General features: G+C 40.4%; 1 protein-coding gene across 2 annotated transcripts in view; it reads left to right on the forward strand.

Annotated features, from left to right (window-relative positions):
• The window catches only part of LOC124254254 (neuroendocrine convertase 1-like), a 61,876-nt gene that overhangs the window by 27,285 nt on the left and 12,724 nt on the right, over positions 1-21,867 (forward strand). For both annotated transcript variants that reach the window (XM_046688169.1, XM_046688175.1), the window contains exons 2-11: positions 5,330-5,434; positions 16,374-16,550; positions 16,943-17,051; positions 17,199-17,236; positions 17,811-17,887; positions 18,397-18,485; positions 19,190-19,362; positions 19,557-19,769; positions 20,168-20,268; positions 20,854-21,093. In XM_046688169.1, coding sequence (XP_046544125.1) covers positions 5,330-5,434; positions 16,374-16,550; positions 16,943-17,051; positions 17,199-17,236; positions 17,811-17,887; positions 18,397-18,485; positions 19,190-19,362; positions 19,557-19,769; positions 20,168-20,268; positions 20,854-21,093 — 1,322 coding nt within the window. The remainder of the gene's footprint in view (positions 1-5,329; positions 5,435-16,373; positions 16,551-16,942; positions 17,052-17,198; positions 17,237-17,810; positions 17,888-18,396; positions 18,486-19,189; positions 19,363-19,556; positions 19,770-20,167; positions 20,269-20,853; positions 21,094-21,867) is intronic.

The following is a 21,867-nucleotide window of genomic DNA, read 5'->3' on the forward strand; positions in this document are numbered from 1 at the left end:
TATATGTCTGGATCACTGTCAGTAAACTATACACACATCTATATGTCTGGATCACTGTCAGTAAACTATACACACATCTATATGTCTGGATCACTGTCAGTAGAACTATACACACATCTATATGTCTGGATCACTAGTCAGTAAACTATACACACATCTATATGTCTGGATCACATACTGTCAGTAAACTATACACACATCTATATGTCTGGATCACTGTCAGTAAACTATACACACATCTATATGTCTGGATCACTGTCAGTAGACTATACACACATCTATATGTCTGGATCACTGTCAGTAAACTATACACACATCTATATGTCTGGATCACTGTCAGTAGACTATACACACATCTATATGTCTGGATATACAATACACTGTCTGTAAACTATACACATATCTATGTCTCCGATCACTGTAAACTATACACACAGATCTATAGGCCTGGGATCACTGTCAGTAAACTATACACAATATCTATATGTCTGATCACTGTCAGTAAACTATACACACATCTATATGTCTGGATCACTGTCAGTAAACTATACTATACATATATCTATATGTCTGGATCACTGTCAGTAAACTATACACACATCTATATGTCTGGATCACTGTCAGTAGACTATACACACATCTATATGTCTGGATCACTGTCAGTAGACTATACACACATCTATATGCCTGGATCACTGTCAGTAGACTATACACATATCTATATGTCTGGATCACTGTCAGTAAACTATACACACATCTATATGTCTGGATCACTGTCAGTAAACTATACACACATCTATATGTCTGGATCACTGTCAGTAAACTATACACACATCTATATGTCTGGATCACTGTCAGTAAACTATACACACATCTATATGTCTGGATCACTGTCAGTAAACTATACACACATCTATATGTCTGGATCACTGTCAGTAAACTATACACAGATCTATATGTCTGGATCACTGTCAGTAAACTATACACACATCTATATGTCTGGATCACTGTCAGTAAACTATACACACATCTATATGTCTGGATCACTGTCAGTAGACTATACACACATCTATATGCCTGGATCACTGTCAGTAGACTATACACATATCTATATGTCTGGATCACTGTCAGTAAACTATACACACATCTATAGGCCTGGATTACTGTCAGTAAACTATACACACATCTATATGTCTGGATAACTAGCAGTAAACTATACACACATCTATATGTCTGGATCACTGTCAGTAAACTATACACACATCTATATGCCTGGATCACTGTCAGTAAACTATACACAGATCTATATGTCTGGATCACTGTCAGTAAACTATACACACATCTATATGTCTGGATCACTGTCAGTAGACTATACACACATCTATATGCCTGGATCACTGTCAGTAGACTATACACACATCACATCACTATCTATATGTCTGGATCACTGTCAGTAAACTATACACACATCTATATGTCCTGGATCACTGTCAGTAAACTATACACACATCTATATGTCTGGATAACTAGTCAGTAAACTATACACACATCTATATGTCTGGATCACTGTCAGTAAACTATACACACATCTATATGTCTGGATCACTGTCAGTAGACTATACACACATCTATATGTCTTGATCTCTCTGTCATGTTTGGATCACTCTCTGTAGACTATTCATACACCTATGTTTTATACCATAAATCATTATACATTTTGTTATATTCCTGTATGTTTGTGTCAGAACAACATACAAACATGAATATTCCAGAATATTCAGGAGTCAAAACATGTAAACATAAATATAATACTGTGTCGGGACAATGTACGTGCATTTCCTTTCTTGTAAGACTGTCCCAGGACAGTAAGTTGTGTTTCTGTTACAATGTCCCAGGTCAGTATACAACCATCCATATTTCGTTAACACGTTTATAGATTTATATACCGGGGCACTACCAATAGTTCATACAGACATTTATGCAGACATACATTTATGAAGGCAGACATATATGCAGACAGAAAGACGTATATGCAGACAGACAGGCATTTATGCAGACAGACAGACAGACATTTATGCAGACAGACAGACATATATGCAGACAGACATACATTAATGCAGATAGACAGACACATATGCAGACAGACAGACATTTATGCATACAGACATATATGCAGACAGACAGACATATATGCAGACATACAGTCATTTATGCAGACAGACAGACATATATGCAGACACACAGACATTTATGCAGACAGACATATATGTATACGGACAGACATATATGCAGACAGACAGACATTTATGCAGACAGACAGACGTTTATGCAGACAGACATACATTTATGCATACAGACATATATGCAGACAGACAGACACATATGCAGACAGACAGACATTTATGCAGACAGACATATATGCAGACAGACAGGCACATATGCAGACAGACAGACATTTATGCTGACAGAAATATCTGCAGACAGACATTTATGCAGACAGAGATCTATGCAGACAGACATTTATGCAGACAGACAGACATCTATGCAGACAGACATACATCAATGCAGACAGACAGATATTTATGAAGACAGACATTTATGTTGACAGACAGACATATATGCAGACATACAGACGTATATGCAGACAAACATTTATGCAGAGAAACGGACATTTATGCAGACAGACATATATGCAGACAGACAGACATTTATGCAGACAGATATATATGCAGACAGACATTATGCAGACAAACAGACACATATGCAGACAGACAGACATTTATGCAGACAGACATATATGCAGGCAGACAGACACATATGCAGACAGACATATATGCAGACAGACAGACATATATGCAGACAGAGAGACAGAGTCCGTGTAAAACCATAGCTAGAATGTTTTATACAGGCTGTCGAGATTTGTACACTCATCAGTCTTCGACATCATCGCTAATTGGGAAAACCAATATCTAACGGTTTTTTCTTTTCATCGTATTCACTTCAAAGTTACTCGACAAAATGTTTGTATAACTTCATTTACGACTAATGTCATCAGTAGTGAATTTCAAGGCTAATCGGGTCAATTTTCCACTTCAGTTAATGCCAGAAGCGCCGTTGCTATGGTCACACGAAACCCTTGTTCCGTCTGTTTTACGACAAAACGGTCTTGTGGCGATACCGACATTAGGAACGATTCTGAAGACAAATTAGGACGAAGACTTTGTGTCTCTGTGGTTGAAAGGCTTTCTTAAGTCAAGACACGGGGTGGATTTAGGTCGGATACGAAAAATAAAACAGGAACACGCGAAAAACGTAAATTAAAGGTAGACAACCCATGTTGGTGCTAACAACCATCCACGTACAGACCGTGAAGTGCTAATGCACTCTATCTGCCAAGTGTTAAGATACCGCTGTAATCGTGGGGGCCTTTTGTAGTATTAATTATTTAGATTTTATAACAATTTGTGCGCACATATGTGTAATATTATTTCTATAGTGACATATTACTTTTCGTATTCCATGAAATATGAACGCACTTACCACCGCCCGGAAAAAGCATGATGCCATAATTTCACTTAGAGATGATAATAGCTGTGATCAAGGCGAAAAAAAGTATTGAGGTATGTGGTTGATTCCGAATTTTAACATGCGGCGTATCTGGTTATAATTACTGATGCTGAGAATGCTACCCCCCATCGCCTGACGCAGCCATTATACGTACGGTATCTGCTTGTGTCCACTCCGAAACAACACCTACACGGGTTAACCCTTTGCATGACGATGCGCAAGGGGACATTCACGTGACTTGTGTTTTCCTCCACGTTGGGACGTTGACTTTGTCAATGCAATGTAATTTCTAATGACAAATGGTCTGAAAAGGGTGCTAGGAAAATTTAGGAATAGTAGAACCTAGCACAACCCGAGGATAAGCCTTGAGCCTTTGACTGTGGGCCCAACCACACCGGTGTTGCCAACTGTATGTCAACACTGCAATCATCTTGTTCTTCTATGAATATATCTCCTTTTGCGAACCAGGGTTATTTGGTTGTGTCAGTTACATATTTAACCAAACTATTGACCACGGAGAGATTAGTTTTGATATATTCCCCAATATATTCACCACCGAGAGTTCAGTCTATTCATCAACCAAAGATCGAGAGCGCTGTGGTTCGGAGATTTCGACAGAACGTATTTCCATCTCTAATGGTTTATAAATTGCACATTTGATCCTGTTAACCCGTGCAAGGTGTGACGATTTTCTCCCTTCCTCAACACACCTGGTTCCTGTCTACAGGCCACACGTCATCTAAATCATTTCTCAAACGACAGATATGCGAGGGGCGGGGGAGGCAGCTCAGTTAACGAGAAAAACGGCAACGTTGATTAAATTTCTCGAAGAATTACTGCGATGTAAGCGGCATTATTATTCCTAAGTTACGATCAGAACGGAGTGCGTAGGTGCTTCAGAAGTTGATTGAAGTCCTCATTGGCATGCCCCGTGTCATTCTCCCGTGTTCCTGATCCTTAGTGGAACTACAAGAGTCGTAATACATAACTATATATCGGATGTGAAGCAATACACGTGTTGTTTATCACCATGGGGCAGATGTCAAGTAAAGCAGGCTTGTGGAATGACCCTGTAAAACTGGGTTTCGTCTATATAGGACCAGGCACGTTGATGATATGTTTGAAACACAGGTTTGCCTGGTCCAGGGTCGATTATGTGTGAGTGAGTTGAGATAAACGCCTCTTTGGAAGTATTCCAGTTATTGTATAAGCTTAGTGTGGGTGAAAAGTCTTAAGTGATGCATGTCTCACGATGTCTCACGATCACAGGTTCCCATCTTGTCAAGGGGCGCAACTCTGCAGAGCGAATTGCTGCGCCTCACAAGACGAGGCCATCATGGTCTCGTGGCCCTACAGACAACTGAAACATTGCTGTCTTCCTCGTAAAGCAACATCTGAAAAAGAATTCGCCTATATGTACTCATCGATAGGCAGTGAGTTCGGGCCACTGTAAATATATATAAAATATGTTAAAAACAAATGAGATAGATATTAAGTACACATGTCAGAGGCGTACACTAACTGCGTGGACTATAAGTGATAAAACCTCCATTTTGTGGAAGCCGCGATGGCTGAGCGGGTGAGGTCGATGACTTTGTGCGATAATTAAGGTGCTCACTCTGAGAGTGTGTGTTCGATGAGACTCATTCCCAAGATGTACTAGAATCTGTAATCTACCGAGAAAATGTAATCGTAAATATGTTTCCTGTTGTAAAAACGTGAGACTGCTGCCCAGTAAGGGATGGTCTGTTCTGTGTTATAGGTTCGCGGATTCGCCGACCACTACTTGCTTCGTCACAACAACGTCCCTCACCGATCCCGGCGAAGCGCAGACCACCACACCAAGAGGCTGACAGGGGACCACAGGGTAGGCGTATATTGTCCCCAGAAACTACTGAACATTCATAATCATGTGACAGTGAAGAACGCACCTAAATCTTCCCTGGATGGTATAAGCAAATTTATATATTTTCGTGTGTGTTTTCATATTTTATATTTGTTCAGTCCTTAAATGACTAGAAAGAAACCTGAGTCGTCGAGTCAGGTATTGACAACAAATATTGAGAAGTACAATATAATATTTATAAAAGTTTGGTTATATCTGACGGAAATGTTTGTCTTTGTTAGTTAAGATGGATGTCTCAGTTGGACATAAGGGCCAGCACCATTACAGCTGAACCTGCCAAACCTTATATTCTCAAACAGGCCATCATGATAACAGAGACGGCAGTAATATTCTACTGTTAGTTAAGTGGCTGAGGCTTTTAGACACATCTTAATGTTTCATGCAAAATGTTTCTTTTTCTCCGTGTCCAAACACTACATGTGCCTGTAAGTTATACATTTAGCGTAATATGAAAACCTCTGCCTAGGTACTAGTAACCAAGCCCTTTTTCATAACCTTCTAGGAGATTTGGAGTTCTATACAACTTTAGTTTGCTGGCGTCATTGTTGTGACGAAAACGAATAAGATGCACGATTTAAACTACTTCGTAACATTTCCCTAATGGTGTTTTTGTCTCATGCACAGTTAAAAAAAATCATATCTGTTAAAAATACTTTTAGTCAGTTAATGTATTTCAGACATGAAAACTTTTGTTATTGATCAGTTACTTTAAAATCATGAAGATTATTTGTGATTATCCATTAAATGTTCTTTTATACATATTCAAACAAACGGACAGAAGTTTTTGAGGATAACTCTAACTCTTTTCTTGTTTGAGCCTCCAAAATGAAAGTGAAAATTGAGGTAATTATAGAAGGATTACATCATAATACCAGTACTATCTCTCCCTAGTTGGTACCAGGACCACGCAGGTGGAACAGTAACCATAATGTACCTCCTGTAGCTGTATTCCCAGAGGGCTTATTCCAGCAATCAGAAACGATTACAATGCACTTGCAATATCTGATCACAAGGTCCATCACTAGGACAGTAGGATTGCCGTGGGACAATTAATCTGTGTTCGTGTCGCTGGTAGGGGTGGGGATGTGTGTGGGGTGGTTATGTAAAGATTGTGGCCGGCGGATTGGAAAAAATGGGATTCATTGTTTACAATACAATGATTGCCACTGACGTATATGGGCAGTATCGATACTGTATTGAGTTTCCATATGTAATTTTGTAGGGATAAAATGGCGGACACATGACAGAAATGAAGAAATGCATGTGGCAATATTAGGTGGCTATAGGGTACGAGAATCCAATGTAGTCTAGTTTAAAGTTCGCCATCATGATGGGAAATGTAAATTGAAAATTGTGTTTGTAACAACGCATCGTGCTTTTTGTATATACACTTAGATAAACTTTAGATACTTTTAGAGTAGGGTTGCTGGTCAAGTGAAACTACAAACACGTGTATTTCAGGTGGATTTCTGGAACATATAGTATGACCAGAAATTATTGAGAAGTTTAGGAATATGTTTAATTGTATTTCTAGTATAAACAACCTTGACCAGCTATCAAGTGTTTGGTTTCATTCAAGAGAGACAACTCCGTTAATCCTTTTTCATTGGTTTGTGAAGAGTTATCCCCCTTTGTTTACTTGCTAGCAGACGACATTTTCAGTGATCCTCAGTATGGATGATTTAGAGAAGAGGAAGTTGATTTTAGAGTATTATAACAAGGGCATCAGATCAGCTTAAGTGATTTCAACTAGAACAGGCATCCCTTTGTCCACTGTTTATCGTGTTTTGAAAAATATTGCAAATGGATATGGCATTGAGCACCAGGGAGTCGCAGGTAGGCCCAGAAAATTGACTGTCGGTGACAGGAGGCGGCTTGGTATTCTTGTTTCTAAAAACAAACGAAAGAGTTTAGAAAACTTAAGGCTGGATATGATTGATAGAGGAACTGTGGCTGTCTGTAAGGAGACAATTTGAACTGAGCTGCATGGAATGGGTTGGCAGAAAAGTCGAGGAATTCCATCACCGATCATGAAACCTGAACAAAAGGAGCGAAGGTTGAACTGGTGCTTACAGCATATTAATTTTAACTGGGACAATGTGATTTTCTCAGATGAAAGTTCTGTGTGGCTGTTTCCTAATACACTGAAATTCTTGACCAAACAAACTGAAAAACCTTTGTACAGTCCGAAATTTAACGTGTGGGGTGGCATATCTGTGTTAGGGGCAACGTCCCTCTGTGTATTTGAAGGGAATATGAACAGTGAGCGGTACACAGATATTCTCGAGGGACATTTACTTCCATCTGCTCAGGTGTTCTATGGAACTTTTTGGCTTTTCCAGCAGGACAACGACCCAAAACATCGTTCAAAGCATTCACAGGCCTGGTTTCGGACCCAGAATATGACATTATTAGATTGGCCAAGCTATAGCCCTGACCTAAATCTAATAGAAAATGTTTGGGGACTTATGAAGGAAAGTGTCAATAAGAAAAATCGGACAAATATTGCTGAAATGAAAGAAGAGGTGGTCCGACATTGGGACAGCATGGACCACGACTTTCTAACTTCTTTGATCAGTAGTATGCCCCGCCGCATTGGAGCCTGCATTGCTGCCCATGGTGACTTGACAAAATACTAACTGTTCACCTGTCTTTGAATCTGGAGTTATGTTCTGCTAATATTCACATTTAATACGTGAGTAATGAGTGAAAAAAAAATTACAATCTTAAATTCTCAATAATTTCTGGTTGTACTGTATGTTGCCTTGACGTGCACAGTAGTAAAAGTAGTTGAATGCTTCTTATAGTGGCCTATATGACCTATAGAGAAGACGATGCTATTCTCAGCATATTATTGTTCGTTTAAATAAATAATTAAAAAGATAGATAGATAGATAGATAGATAGATAGATAGATAGATAAATAGATAAATAGATAAAGAAAGATAAATAAATAAATAAATAAATAAATAAATAAATAAATAAATAAATAAATAAATAGTAAATAAATAAATAAGTAATAAAAGTAAATAAATAATAAAAAATAAATAATAAATAATAAATAAATAAATAGATAAATGAATGAATGAATAAATAAGAATATAAAAAAAATATTCTGTGATAGCGTGGATGTAGTCAATGTTCATAGTTACCTTTCTACGTCAAGATATTAATCTCTCCGTATTGGCATACAAGCCGAATCCTTATGGCTGCGCGAGTGTTTGGGAAGTCAATATTTTGTAACGACCGTTTGCGACAGAACCTATTGTAACTAAAATCATTCTTGCCAATAAGATGTTTAATTATTTTTTATTCATTGAGAAAACAATCGAAGTTTTATTGAGTTGAGGGAGGAAATGGTCCTATTCCCGCTGCGGTTCGCCATCACCTAATCAACTGGTCACCAACTGCAATTTCCGGTAATGGAGGCCTTCAGCGACATAGCAACCGGTCTTACCCAATGAAAAGACGCGATACATAGGCCATTCATCACCTTTCGACATTTATCTGTCAATGAGTGACTGAAAGCTTAGCAATTTTGACATAGGAGAAAAGCTTTTCCACCTCGAGATTACGAAGTGAATACCTGATTATTTCATCTCCTCTTCCCAACACTCCCAAGACATACAGTAATGCTCCGTAGCTGTTGTGCACTCCACGTTGAAGGGAAGCGGATATGTGGATCTCCCCGACTGCCTGACAAGTACACTTGCTGAAGATGATAACGTACTATTGGGTTACACGGAGACATGGACCAGTGTTTAATATGAAACGTGGCCATTACACTGGTGATTATCTGTAACCATTCCATAAATAACCAAGAAGATGATTGTCCATGACGTTTAGAAAATGATGTAACAACTTCGTGACGTAAAGTGTGTTTGTGACGTATTTAAATGATTCCTCAATTTATTACGTTCTACCAATGTATATTTCTTTAGAAATAATAAATTAATCACAAACTGAAATAAAAGCGCGGGAGAAATGCTACGAAAACCATTCAGTTAATTATTTGATTGACATTTGAGTCCATGTAAATACAGCCTTGTCGGAAGTAAGAACGGTTCCTGGGAATGATATGGTTTTCACCGCGCACAATCAGATAGATCCTGGCACAATACAACACACATGGCTTCAACAATAATATTGTGGTAACTATGGCAACACAACTAGAATGTAACTGGATTAATAGCCTGGCCCAGATGTTGCAGCCGGACCTGGTAAACTGAGCCAACCTCGTTCCTCTCGCTGATGGCTTCCATAAATCGCAAAACATTTGACTTAATCTTGTTATTTCTTCGAGCCACTTAATTGTTTCTTTTGAAAGTTCTGCCTGATCTATAGTTCCCGTTGATGCATCATGGTCCAGCTAATGAACCACGCTGTTATACGAAGCTGCTCATCGTGAAAAACAGACCGAGGAGCATTAATAGTACGCCTGTTGCTTTGAAAGTGCGCACTGTGCGTAATGCATGGTGTGCAGACTGTTTGAGTGTGTTCATAGTGAACGTAGTGGTTGTAGTAAGCGGGGTATTCGTAGTGTTCTGAGAAAGCATAGTGTTGTTGACTACAGACGTGTTCGTAGAGTGCGGGAGTGAGACCCGTGTTTGTAGCAATAGTAGGGTTCGTAGTTAGTAGGATACTCGTAGCGAGGATAGCACTCATCGTAGGCGCCGTGTTTGTGGTGACAGGAGGGTTCGTAGTGGGCGGGGGTATTCGTAGTGAAGATAGAACTCATCGTGGGCGGGGGTATTCGTAAGATAGAACTCATCGTGGGCGGTGTATTTGTGGTGACAGGAGGGTTCTTGGTGGGCGGGGGTATTCGTAGCGAGGATAGGACTCATCGTGAGCTTTATGTTTGTGGTGACAGGAGGGTTCTTCTTGTGTCTAATACAGTGAGCTTAGGGTTCATAGCGACAGAAGGATTCGTCATGTGCAGGAACAGCGTTGTGATCAAAGCGCCTGTTGTGTGCGTAGTTTGCGGGATGAGTGTAGCATTGTACGGGAGTACTGTTTCTGCGCGGTATTGGCTGTTTGTCTGTTGTCTGTATGCCATGGGCTACTGCCTCGTATGATCCCGAATGTTATCCTCTGAGTGATACTGAAAGAACAATTCCGTCTTCACTTTCCACCCTCGGTATTAAATAAAAACAGGCATGATAAAAGAATAATAATAATATGAAATAATTCTTTTACGTCTTAAACTATGTTTTTGATTATTATGCTTTTACCTTCCTTGCATAACTGAATTTGTTAATATTAACATCGTCACTCAATATATGAGCATTGCTGTCTATTCAGGCCGAAACTCGGTCAAGCCGCGTTGCTCTTATGATATGAACGCTAACGTTTTCATTATCTCTATCTAATTATTGGTATGGTCCTAGCGATGGGCCCTGTGAGCGGTGATCTGGTCCACCTATCCAATCCGCCCCACCCACCCTGACAACCATCCTCCCAACATATCGACCCCATCCACTCGTCCCGTTAGGGATCTTAAACTACCCATGTGTAGGGCTGTGCAATATAACCGGTTTACCGGTATTTACCGGTTCACACATGAACACGATACGTATTGCGATACGCTGATCGAAAACCGGTATTTTGACTTGCATTCGGAAAACTTCGTAACACTCGGAAATCTTCGGATATTTCCTTGTTTCATTTGTGCCAAATATTATTCACATTTCTATTTTATCATGATTAAAGGTTGTTATTAAATCTTAATCATGCATAGTGATTTTGTTGTGTTTTTGCTCCATAAATCAAGCAATAACCCGATTATAAGTAGTTCTTTGTTTAAAAATACTTCATGCAATATATTGCAATACATATCGCAATACATGCTTTCGCATCGCAATATATCGCAATATGAAAATTCTCTGCAATACCCATCCCTATCCATGTGTCGAGGTGGTGTCACGCCCGTCACGTCTAGTCACCTCCCCTAAAAATATCAGGGAATCTGCGACCTCCTGAAAATAGTCAATACTCTTAACAGTTCCTTCCAACACGGAAATACAATTTTCCGCAATGACTGGTAATCGCGTAATATTCGTGCATGCGTCGAAAGCACTCACTAGCCGATATTGCTTATGGTCCCGAGCTGTGTTAATAGAAAATCGAGTCGTCCTTGCCGTCTGTTATCCGGGGAACAGGTCAAGTCAATGACGCCGCGCTTACGTCTTCCGGCACGACGTGACAGTCGGGAAACGTGGAGGAGACGGCTTCTGCCACCACAAAGACTATAATGGAATATTCCAATAGAAAGATCTCACAATTTCCTGAATTGGGAGAGAGGGTTTACTACTAAAAGCCGCTGTTAACATCCATGTGTTACTTGGAATAGGTCACTTCCACAAGTGTGATGATAATTTTGTAACAAATCAAAATCAGTTTAAAGGTAACTCGAAAATAACAGAAAGCTAATAAAAGACCTATATGTTGTATAGTGTCTGTTAAACACAGCCGCGGATGAGTGAGGTTTACATGTGTGACACTGCAGGACCACATGTGTTTAATTGTAGGCACACATGTGTTTGGCTGTAGGTACATGTGTGTTTGATTGTAGGCACACTTGTGCAATTATAGGTTGGTGTGAGTGTGATATTTGGTAAATACGCACCTGATTACACGTGTCTGACTACATGCAAAAATTTGGGGTTATAGGTAGACATGTGACAGATTATAGGTAGACATGTGGCAGAGTATAGGTAGACATGTGGCAGAGTATAGGAAGACATGTGTGTGATTACAGGTAGACATGTGGTTATAGGTCGACACGTGGTAGATTATAGGTAGACACTGGCAGATTATAAGTAGACACGTGTGATTATAGGTGACATCTGACAGGTTATGGTAGAATTGTGGAGGATAATAGGTAGACATGTGTGTGATTACAGGTAGACATGTGTGGTTATAGGTAGACATGTGTGTGATTACAGGTAGACATGTGTGGTAATAGGTAGATATGTGTGTGATTACAGGTAGACATGTGTGTGATTGCAGGTAGACGTGTGGTTATAGGTAGACATATGGCAGATCGTAGGTAGACAAATGGCAGATCGTAGGTAGACATATTGCAGATTGCAGGTAGACATGTTGCAGATTACAGGTAGACATGTGTGTTATTACAGGTTGACATGTGTGTGATTACTGGTAGACATGTGTGTGATTACAGGTAGACGTGTGTGGTTATAGGTATATATGTGTGTGATTACAGGTAGACATGTGTGATTATAGGTAGACATGTGTGGTTATAGGTAGACATGTGTGTGATTACAGGTAGACAAGTGTGGTTATAGGTAGTCATGTGTGTTATTGCAGGTAGACGTGTGCTTATAGGTAGACATGTGTGTGATTACAGGTAGACATGTGTGTGATTACAGGTAGACATGTGGTTATAGGTAGACATGCGTGTGATTACAGGTAGACGTGTGTTATAGACGTGTGGTTATAGGTAGCCATGTGTGTGGCAGAGTATAGGTAGACATGTGGCAGAGTATAGGAAGACATGTGTGTGATTACAGGTAGACATGTGGGTTATAGGTCGACACGTGGTAGATTATAGGTAGACACTGGCAGATTATAAGTAGACACGTGTGATTATAGGACATCTGACAGGTTATGGTAGAATTGTGGCGGATAATAGGTAGACATGTGTGTGATTACAGGTAGACATGTGTGGTTATAGGTAGACATGTGTGTGATTACAGGTAGACATGTGTGGTAATAGGTAGATATGTGTGTGATTACAGGTAGACATGTGTGTGATTGCAGGTAGACGTGTGGTTATAGGTAGACATATGGCAGATCGTAGGTAGACAAATGGCAGATCGTAGGTAGACATATTGCAGATTGCAGGTAGACATGTTGCAGATTACAGGTAGACATGTGTGTTATTACAGGTTGACATGTGTGTGATTACTGGTAGACATGTGTGTGATTACAGGTAGACGTGTGTGGTTATAGGTATATATGTGTGTGATTACAGGTAGACATGTATGGTTATAGGTAGACATGTGGGATTATAGGTAGACATGTGTGGTTATAGGTAGACATGTGTGATTATTAGGTAGACATGTGTGGTTATAGGTAGACATGTGTGATTATAGGTAGACATGTGTGGTTATAGGTATATATGTGTGTGATTACAGGTAGACATGTATGGTTATAGGTAGACATGTGGGATTATAGGTAGACATGTGTGGTTATAGGTAGACATGTGTGTGATTACAGGTAGACAAGTGTGGTTATAGGTAGTCATGTGTGTTATTGCAGGTAGACGTGTGCTTATAGGTAGACATGTGTGTGATTACAGGTAGACATGTGTGTGATTACAGGTAGACATGTGGTTATAGGTAGACATGCGTGTGATTACAGGTAGACGTGTGGTTATAGGTAGCCATGTGTGTGGTTATAGGTAGGCATGTGTGGTTATAGGTAGACATGTGTGTGATTACGGGTAGACATATGTGTGATTGCAGGTAGTCATGTGTGTGATTACAGGTAGACGTGTGGTTATAGGTAGACATGTGTGGTTATCGTTAGTCTTGTGTGAGATTACAGGTAGACATGTGTGGTTATATGTAGACATGTGTGTGGCGGTTTCCGCCCGGGAAAGCCACATTTGAAAAATACCAATTGCCGCCAAAGCCGCATTTCGAGTACAAACCTGGGTGCCTCGAATCGCCGCGAAAGCCACAATGAGCAAGGGAATAAATACCGTTTTTTTTAGATAAGCTTCACCCATTGATCACAATGGATTAAAATTGTTTTAGTGACTTGTCCTTTGTTTAGTGAACATGTGATGGGCGGCTTCTTTATTCGCGTTGGGGTTTTTAGTTAACATATCATAACATATGTTCTGAGGTAAAATGATACGTGCTAATGGGTCATTCTGTGGAAAAAAGAAACTTCAGCTTTTGATCTTTAGAATTTTTTATTTGTATGTTTTTTACTTTTATTTCTTCACGTAAACTACTTTGGTTTGTATGATTGGTATATTGCATCAGCAGAATAGTTTAGACACGAATTTTCCATCAAATGTATTGTGACGTTTCAACTTAAATCAAAATGTCATTAACGCAACGGTGGCAAAACTACTGATTTTTTAAAAGTTTGTTCATAAATTTTGCTTAAAAACAGCTATGAAATGGAACGAATTAGGCGTCACATATGTGGCTGTTTATACGTATATTTGTGCAACAAATAGTCATTCTTCTAATTATTTGTTTTAGTCTTTAGCATGAATGTAAACATAATAACTGAGGCAACAATAGCTCTTATCTCAAACAGTTATCAGAAAAAGATAAAAAATTGAATTGACCCTCCCATAAGTTAAAATGCTTCAAAGAAATGATTGGTTGTATAATCATGAATAATTCGTAAAGGGTGTTTAGTACCTACCATGCCCATTGCCGGTTGAGCCACACCATTTTCAACTTTCTTAAATGTGGCTTTCCCGGGCTATAACCGTGTGTGACACATGTGGCGCGCAATGGTGCAGTGGTAAAGGTAATAAGCTCTGATGACAGGTAGATATGTTGTGTTATTACCCTTAAGATAAATTTGTCGAATTCTGATTGGTCAATAGCCAAAGCACACCAAACCATGTTGGCAGATTTGCCCGTCAAATCTGTCATGTGACAAACTACACGGGTTGTACGAATGACCTTGACCTTAGATGGATGTGGCTGCGAAACGGCTGATCGCTTCGAAATTGTAGCGTCGGCGTATACAATTATAAGTATAAACAGAGTCATAAAATTGTTGCCATAATTTCTTATTTGTTTGTGTCAATAAATCTATCCCAAAAATAAAATGTTTCTGTATTTCACTTGTCGTTTAATAAAACCTAAAATTCGATCATTTTTATCATAAACTGAGTCATCCCGAGTTATCTCCCTTTCTGTGAGAAACGTTTTGCGTCTCATTCTGCCGATGATTGAATGTCGCTGTTTAAAGATAAGCTAAATAAGAAGATCGTAAGGGTAAAAAATTCGTCACACGGTGTTTTGAAAGGATGTACGGGACTGTAAGACCCTTGTGAATTCCGTATTTCCTTCGCCTGCGCCTTGAGCAGGAAATACAGAATTCACAAGTGTCTTACAGTCCCATACACCCTTTCCAAACACCGTGTAACTTATAATGGCAAGTAGATATGTTCTGATGACTGATAGATATGTTGTGATGGCAGGTAATGACTATGTTGTGATGGCAGGTATATGTTGTGATGGCAGGTAGATATGTTGTGATGACAGGTAGATATGTTGTGATGACAGGTGATATGAGATATATGTTGTGATGGCAGGTAGATATGATATGTTGTTGTGATGGGAGGTAGGTAGATATGTTGTGATGACATGTAGATATATGTTGTGATGACATGGAGATATGTTGTGATGATAGAGATATGTTGTGATAGCAGGAGGTAGATATGTTGTGATGACAGGTAGATATGTTGTGATGACAGGTAGATATGTTGTGATGGCAGGTAGATATGTTGTGATGACATGGAGATATGTTGTGATGACAGGGAGATATGTTGTGATGGCAGGAATATATGTTGTGATGACATAGAGATATGTTGTGATGGCAGGTAGATATGTTGTGATGACATGGAGATATGTTGTGATGACATAGATATATGTTGTGATGGCAGGAATATATTTTGTGATGACAGGGAGATATGTTGTGATGGCAGGTAGATATGTATGTTGTGATGACAGGAATATGTTGTGATGATGATATGTTGTTTGATGGCAGGTAGATGACATATATGTTGTGATGGAAGGTAGATATGTTGTGATGGCAGGAATATATTTTGTGATGACAGGGAGATATGTTCTGATGGGAGGTAGATATGTTGTAATGGCAGGTAGACACGTGTGTGATTTCAGGTAGAATGGGCCGAGCAGCAGGAGAGCAAGGTGAGAAGCAAGAGGGGGTACCTGGAGGGAAAGGCATACATGGTAGAACGTGCATACCTGGAGGACAAGCGAGCGACAGAAGACCGGCTATACAGAAATATACAAAACAGCTTTTCAGACCCGATGTTTAAGGACCAGTGGTATTTGGTACGTTTTATAACATATTTACTGCATACATTTCCGGAATTCAATTGTTATTAATGATTGCTTGATTCTCGTAAAATTACTATTTGGATGTTGCAGAATTAGATAGAATGATTGCTGTAGTACTGTAGGGGTTGAGTTTTATTATAGCAGAAATTTAGTAGACTTTAACAGAGGTATTGCTGGAATATTGCCCTATTTAATGCTGTGTACATCTAATGTGATACCGCGTCATAGCGCAGCTGTCGTTCTACTGCATCATGTTGTGCTCTGTAAACCGTTCAGTTCTGATTGCAGTTAAACATTAAGCTGTTGTATTGTGTTACATCACTAGACTGTGTTACACGGCAGTGCCAGGGCTTGTTTGACGGGAAGGTTTATATTCTATCACCCAGAGAGATGACCGCAAAGGCACCAACAGCCCCAAGGTCGACCTCCATGTCATGCCGGTGTGGAGCAGGAACATCACCGGAAGGGGCGTGGTCGTCACGATTCTTGATGACGGTGAGTTCCGCTCATGCGTACTCTCGTGTATCTGTAACCTTATGCCAATCACGTGACCAAAACATAAAGACGAATACGATTACTAAGTTTTTAGCTTAAAGCCACAGACAAACATATTTATTTAATATATTATGACTTTTTCTTCAGGTATCGAGAGGAACCATACAGATCTTGTAGCTAACTATGTAAGTTCAAATATCCAGCATTGTAAGATAGAACCCGTGAAGATACGGTTTAGAATTGGTCTTCAGTAACCCATGCTTGTCGTAAGAGGCGACTAACGGGATCAGGCTGACACGTGTCATCGCATCCCAAGTGCGTAGATTGATGCTCATGCTGTTGATCTCTGGATTGTCTGTTCCAGACTCGATTATTTACAGACCGCCGCCATATAGCTGGAATATTGCTGAGTGCGGCGTAAAATTAAACTCACTCACTCATTGTAAGTATAGAAACATTTTTTGTCGTTTAGAAGTATCCAGGTTTGTAAGCAGAGACGCACTGCTACACAGCTTGTGGTTGAGGAAAGGCAATCCCAAACTGCCATTTGGGATTTAGAATGCAATAAAAATCATTGGTTCGTCTTCTTGAAATCTCGGGTTCGATTCCCCACATGTCAAAGTACGCAGCCAATGCATGGTTCCCTGCCGTGACGTAACTGATACATTGCATAAAGCACTTTTTTATTCACACGTTGAAGGTCAGAAGACAACGTGTTCGAACTATTTGCATTGAAATGTTTTTCGCTCTTAACATTAGGATCCTGAGGCCAGCACTGACCTGAACGGAAACGACACCGATCCGATGCCCCGATATGACCCCACAAACGAAAACAAGTCAGTATTCACGTAATGGCGGGTGTTGGTTCGTGGTACAGGCTCTCAAAGACGAGGCCTGGTTCAGAGAGAGCGTTGACTAGGTTTAGTTACGAAAGCTCAGACTGGTTTGGGCTGGTTTAGTGAGCTCTGCTTCGGGTAGTTTGGTTTAGTGTGCTCGGTCTGGACTTGTTTGGTTCAGTGAAATCCGATTTGCGTGAGTTCAGGTTGGGGTGGTTTGCTAAAGTAAACTCAGACTGGGGTGGTTAGGTTTAGTGAGCTCTGGCTAGGGTAGTTAGGTTAAGGGGGGAACTAACTTTGGAAGCTTTGATGAAGGTATTCTTAGCTGTAGAAGTATCGACTGTCGTAACATCAGCAGCAATAATAGTATTAGCATCTGCAGCAGTAGAAGTTATAGCAGTAGTAATATATCATCATCATCATCATCATCATCATCGTCGTCGTCGTCGTCGTCGTCATCGTCATCATCACATGAATTAATATCGTGATCATAATTTGATATATTACAGACACGGTACTCGCTGTGCTGGGGAGGTTGCTATGGCGGCTAACAATGGGAAGTGCGGTGTTGGAGTGGCATTTAATGCCAACATAGGAGGTATGTATACGTATTACACTGGGAGCCTTGGCTGCATAGCTTCAGATCTCCTCCACGCCGTGTTAACCTGCCAAATTAGGCAATGAAGCGTCATAAAATCCCATACTTCAATCCTTGCAAAAGCCTATTTCTGTAACTGGCAATGAAAACAGATGACCTTATTCTGATACGGAGCACGTTCGCGGATTAGGACTACAGGAATAGAGTCTTAACCGTCGTCTTTCCTGCAAGGGAGCAATTGAGGTTGGCTTAAGAACAGGATAGCAGATAATATACAGTATCTGCCACAACTGTTTTGAAAATGTTCAGATATTACAGAAAGAATATAACGAAATTTTAAAAAATAGGTATATAAATGAAATGTTTATCTTAAAAACATCGCTGTTTAAGTCGATTGTTTCGTCACCATAGAGTTATTAGTTATAACATGCGGTGATACTTACACCCCCGTCAACATCATACGATATGAGTGCGCGTGCGTGTGTGTGTCTTGATAGAATCTTTTTTTATTCTTGTAGAACTTTAATTCTTTTCCTTATTACTAAAGTAATTTAAATAGGCCGAATGAACAATATCTAACTCCGGACTTAAAGTCAATCTTAGGACGAAGGCAGCTGACGTGCTGGTGGCGAGGTTGTCATGTCAGACACGTACATAATAATCAATGTACTTCTTCCGTAACATGTTGATTACGTGCGTTGCAGGGGTCCGGATGTTGGACGGGAAGGTCACGGATGTGTTAGAAGGGGAGGCAATCCAGTTCAATCACAAGTACGTGGACATCTACAGCGCCTCGTGGGGACCGAACGACGACGGACACACAGTGGAAGGGCCAGGCAAACTCGCCAAGAGGGCCTTCGAGACAGGCATACGAGAAGTAAGAAATTCCCCCACAACTCACCAAAACAACTAATTATTGTACATTAGTAGTCATCGTATATTTTCCCGAGATATGTTTGGCATATTTGTAAAAAAAAATAACGGCGTACATATTTTGATTAATCTAATACATTTGCGAGTTATCATATCGTCCTTCAATGTACTGACTATCTGGCAACGGTGTTATTCAAGGGTCGTGACGGCAAGGGTGTCATCTACGTGTGGGCATCTGGTAATGGCGGCCATGTGAAGGACAACTGTGACTGTGACGGATATACTGGCAGTATCTACTCCATCTCAATCAGCAGCGCATCACAAGCGTTTGAGAAACCCTGGTACGGGGAGAGGTGCGCCTCCACCATGGCAACCACTTACTCCAGTGGTGGGCTCAACGACAAAAAAGTGGTAGGTTGACTTACACATGAATGACACATTTCGACCTACAGGAACTGACGTAATTAAGGATGTGCGTGTGCGCATGACTGCGACAAACCAGCATCCACTCTTACTGTGCGCTGTGTTAGAGGTGCGTTTCCAACAGCCAATCGCTTGCCAACGATTTACAGCGATTCACTTAACAACAGAGCGGTAACTCCCAGCCGCTTGCAATCGCGCCAATCGCTGGCTGAGGTCGCTTCATTCTCAAACCAAAATGGCCGCTGAATCTTAGCAAGAAATGTTTAACTGGATCAGCTGGGAATGACGACCTGCATTACTATAATTAGGGCTCCAGTGACACGTTGCTATCTTTTTCTTCAAATGTCTATCACACCCCCTCGCTAACTCGCAATGTGACCATTCAGGTGTCAACTGACTTGAAGAACAAGTGCACCGACATGCACACCGGAACTTCGGCTGCTGCCCCATTGGCTGCTGGGATTTTTGCCCTTTTGCTTGAGGCAAAGTGAGTACTAACTTTGATATACTAGTCAACATATGGCGAGGGTCAGACCTTTGACAAACGCTAACCGAGGACAGTATTCTGTCATTACAAAACAAAGATGCCAGTACTGACATCAACCATTGATCTGTATGATTTCATTATGATGATACTCTGCGTCTTGGCCAGCAACAGGTTTGGTCCTTAGTAGATATTGGACTGTATATACCTGTCTCAAAGATTGACTTTCATAACGTCGGAACCTAACACCACAATATATCAAGATACAAGTGTTACTGGTAATCTTCAGTAAAATCTCTGATAACTGCATATGTCACGCTGTTTGACTATATTGCACTGAATGCCTTTCTCAGTGTATGAATATCAGCATGGTATGATGTTTAGAATAACTATTAATTATCTGAAAAGAACTATCACAATTAACGCTTAGTCTTTAATCCACGAATCCTGTCAATTTGGTACTTCACACTAAGTCGTTTGACTGAAATGTGTCTTACATCTAAAAACACCGTGAAGGGTTGTCGGCTCCTGTAACTAAGACTGTTGATGGTGTTTGTGTACCTATGTTGATCGCTGGTGTACCTACAGCCCCAACCTGACGTGGCGTGACGTTCAACACCTGGTGGCATGGACTTCCCAGAGTGACCCCCTCGCCCACAACAAGGGCTGGCAGACAAACGCCGCCGGATTCCGCGTCAACACGGCGTTCGGCTTCGGCCTGCTTGATGCAGCTGGTCTCGTTGATGCCGCCGACCCCAGTGAGTGGAATACTGTCCCCGAAAGCTTCGAGTGCAAAGTGGAAGCCACGGAATCCTCCAACCTGCCGAGGTACCAGAATCACAGGACCACTCTTGGGGTCATATTAAATTGGGAAATGATATATAGCATATTAAACATACATATACACTACTAGACAAAGGAAGTATACACACATGTTTGATGATAGGTTAAAACGAAGCAAAAAAGAAATACTCATCAGATGATTAATATGTATTTGGCACGAATATCATTGTTCTGCTTTGGACCTTGTGTTTGCAGTGTCTGGGCGACTGCTGTGAACCTAGTAACATTGTTATAACGATTGTATTGTTTGTGTCTAGTCCAGGTCGCAAGTTGTATACTAATTTGTGCCGGTCAGACTAGACGTATGTATGGACTCACGAACCTCCCCAGAGAACTCGTGAATGTGGCTTTACGCTACAACTAGTATTATTTCACCGTGGTGTACTCAGAGATCAGTACACGAGCGCACATACCATTACACGAGTACACACACACACCATTACACGAGTACAGATATCATTACACGAGTACACTCACCATTACACGATTACAGATATCATTACACGAGTACACTCACCATTACACGAGTACACTCACCATTACACGAGTACACACACACCATTACACGAGTACAGATATCATTACACGAGTACACGATTACAGATATCATTACACGAGTACACACACTCACCATTACACGGTTCATACTCACCATTACACGAGTACATTACACGATTACACTCACCATATATCATTACACGAGTACACTCACCATTACACGAGTACACTCACCATTACACGAGTACACACACACCATTA

The sequence above is a fragment of the Haliotis rubra genome, unplaced genomic scaffold, assembly GCF_003918875.1.
Source record: "Haliotis rubra isolate DU_JTF1 unplaced genomic scaffold, ASM391887v1 Scf115, whole genome shotgun sequence".
Lineage (NCBI taxonomy): Eukaryota > Metazoa > Mollusca > Gastropoda > Lepetellida > Haliotidae > Haliotis > Haliotis rubra.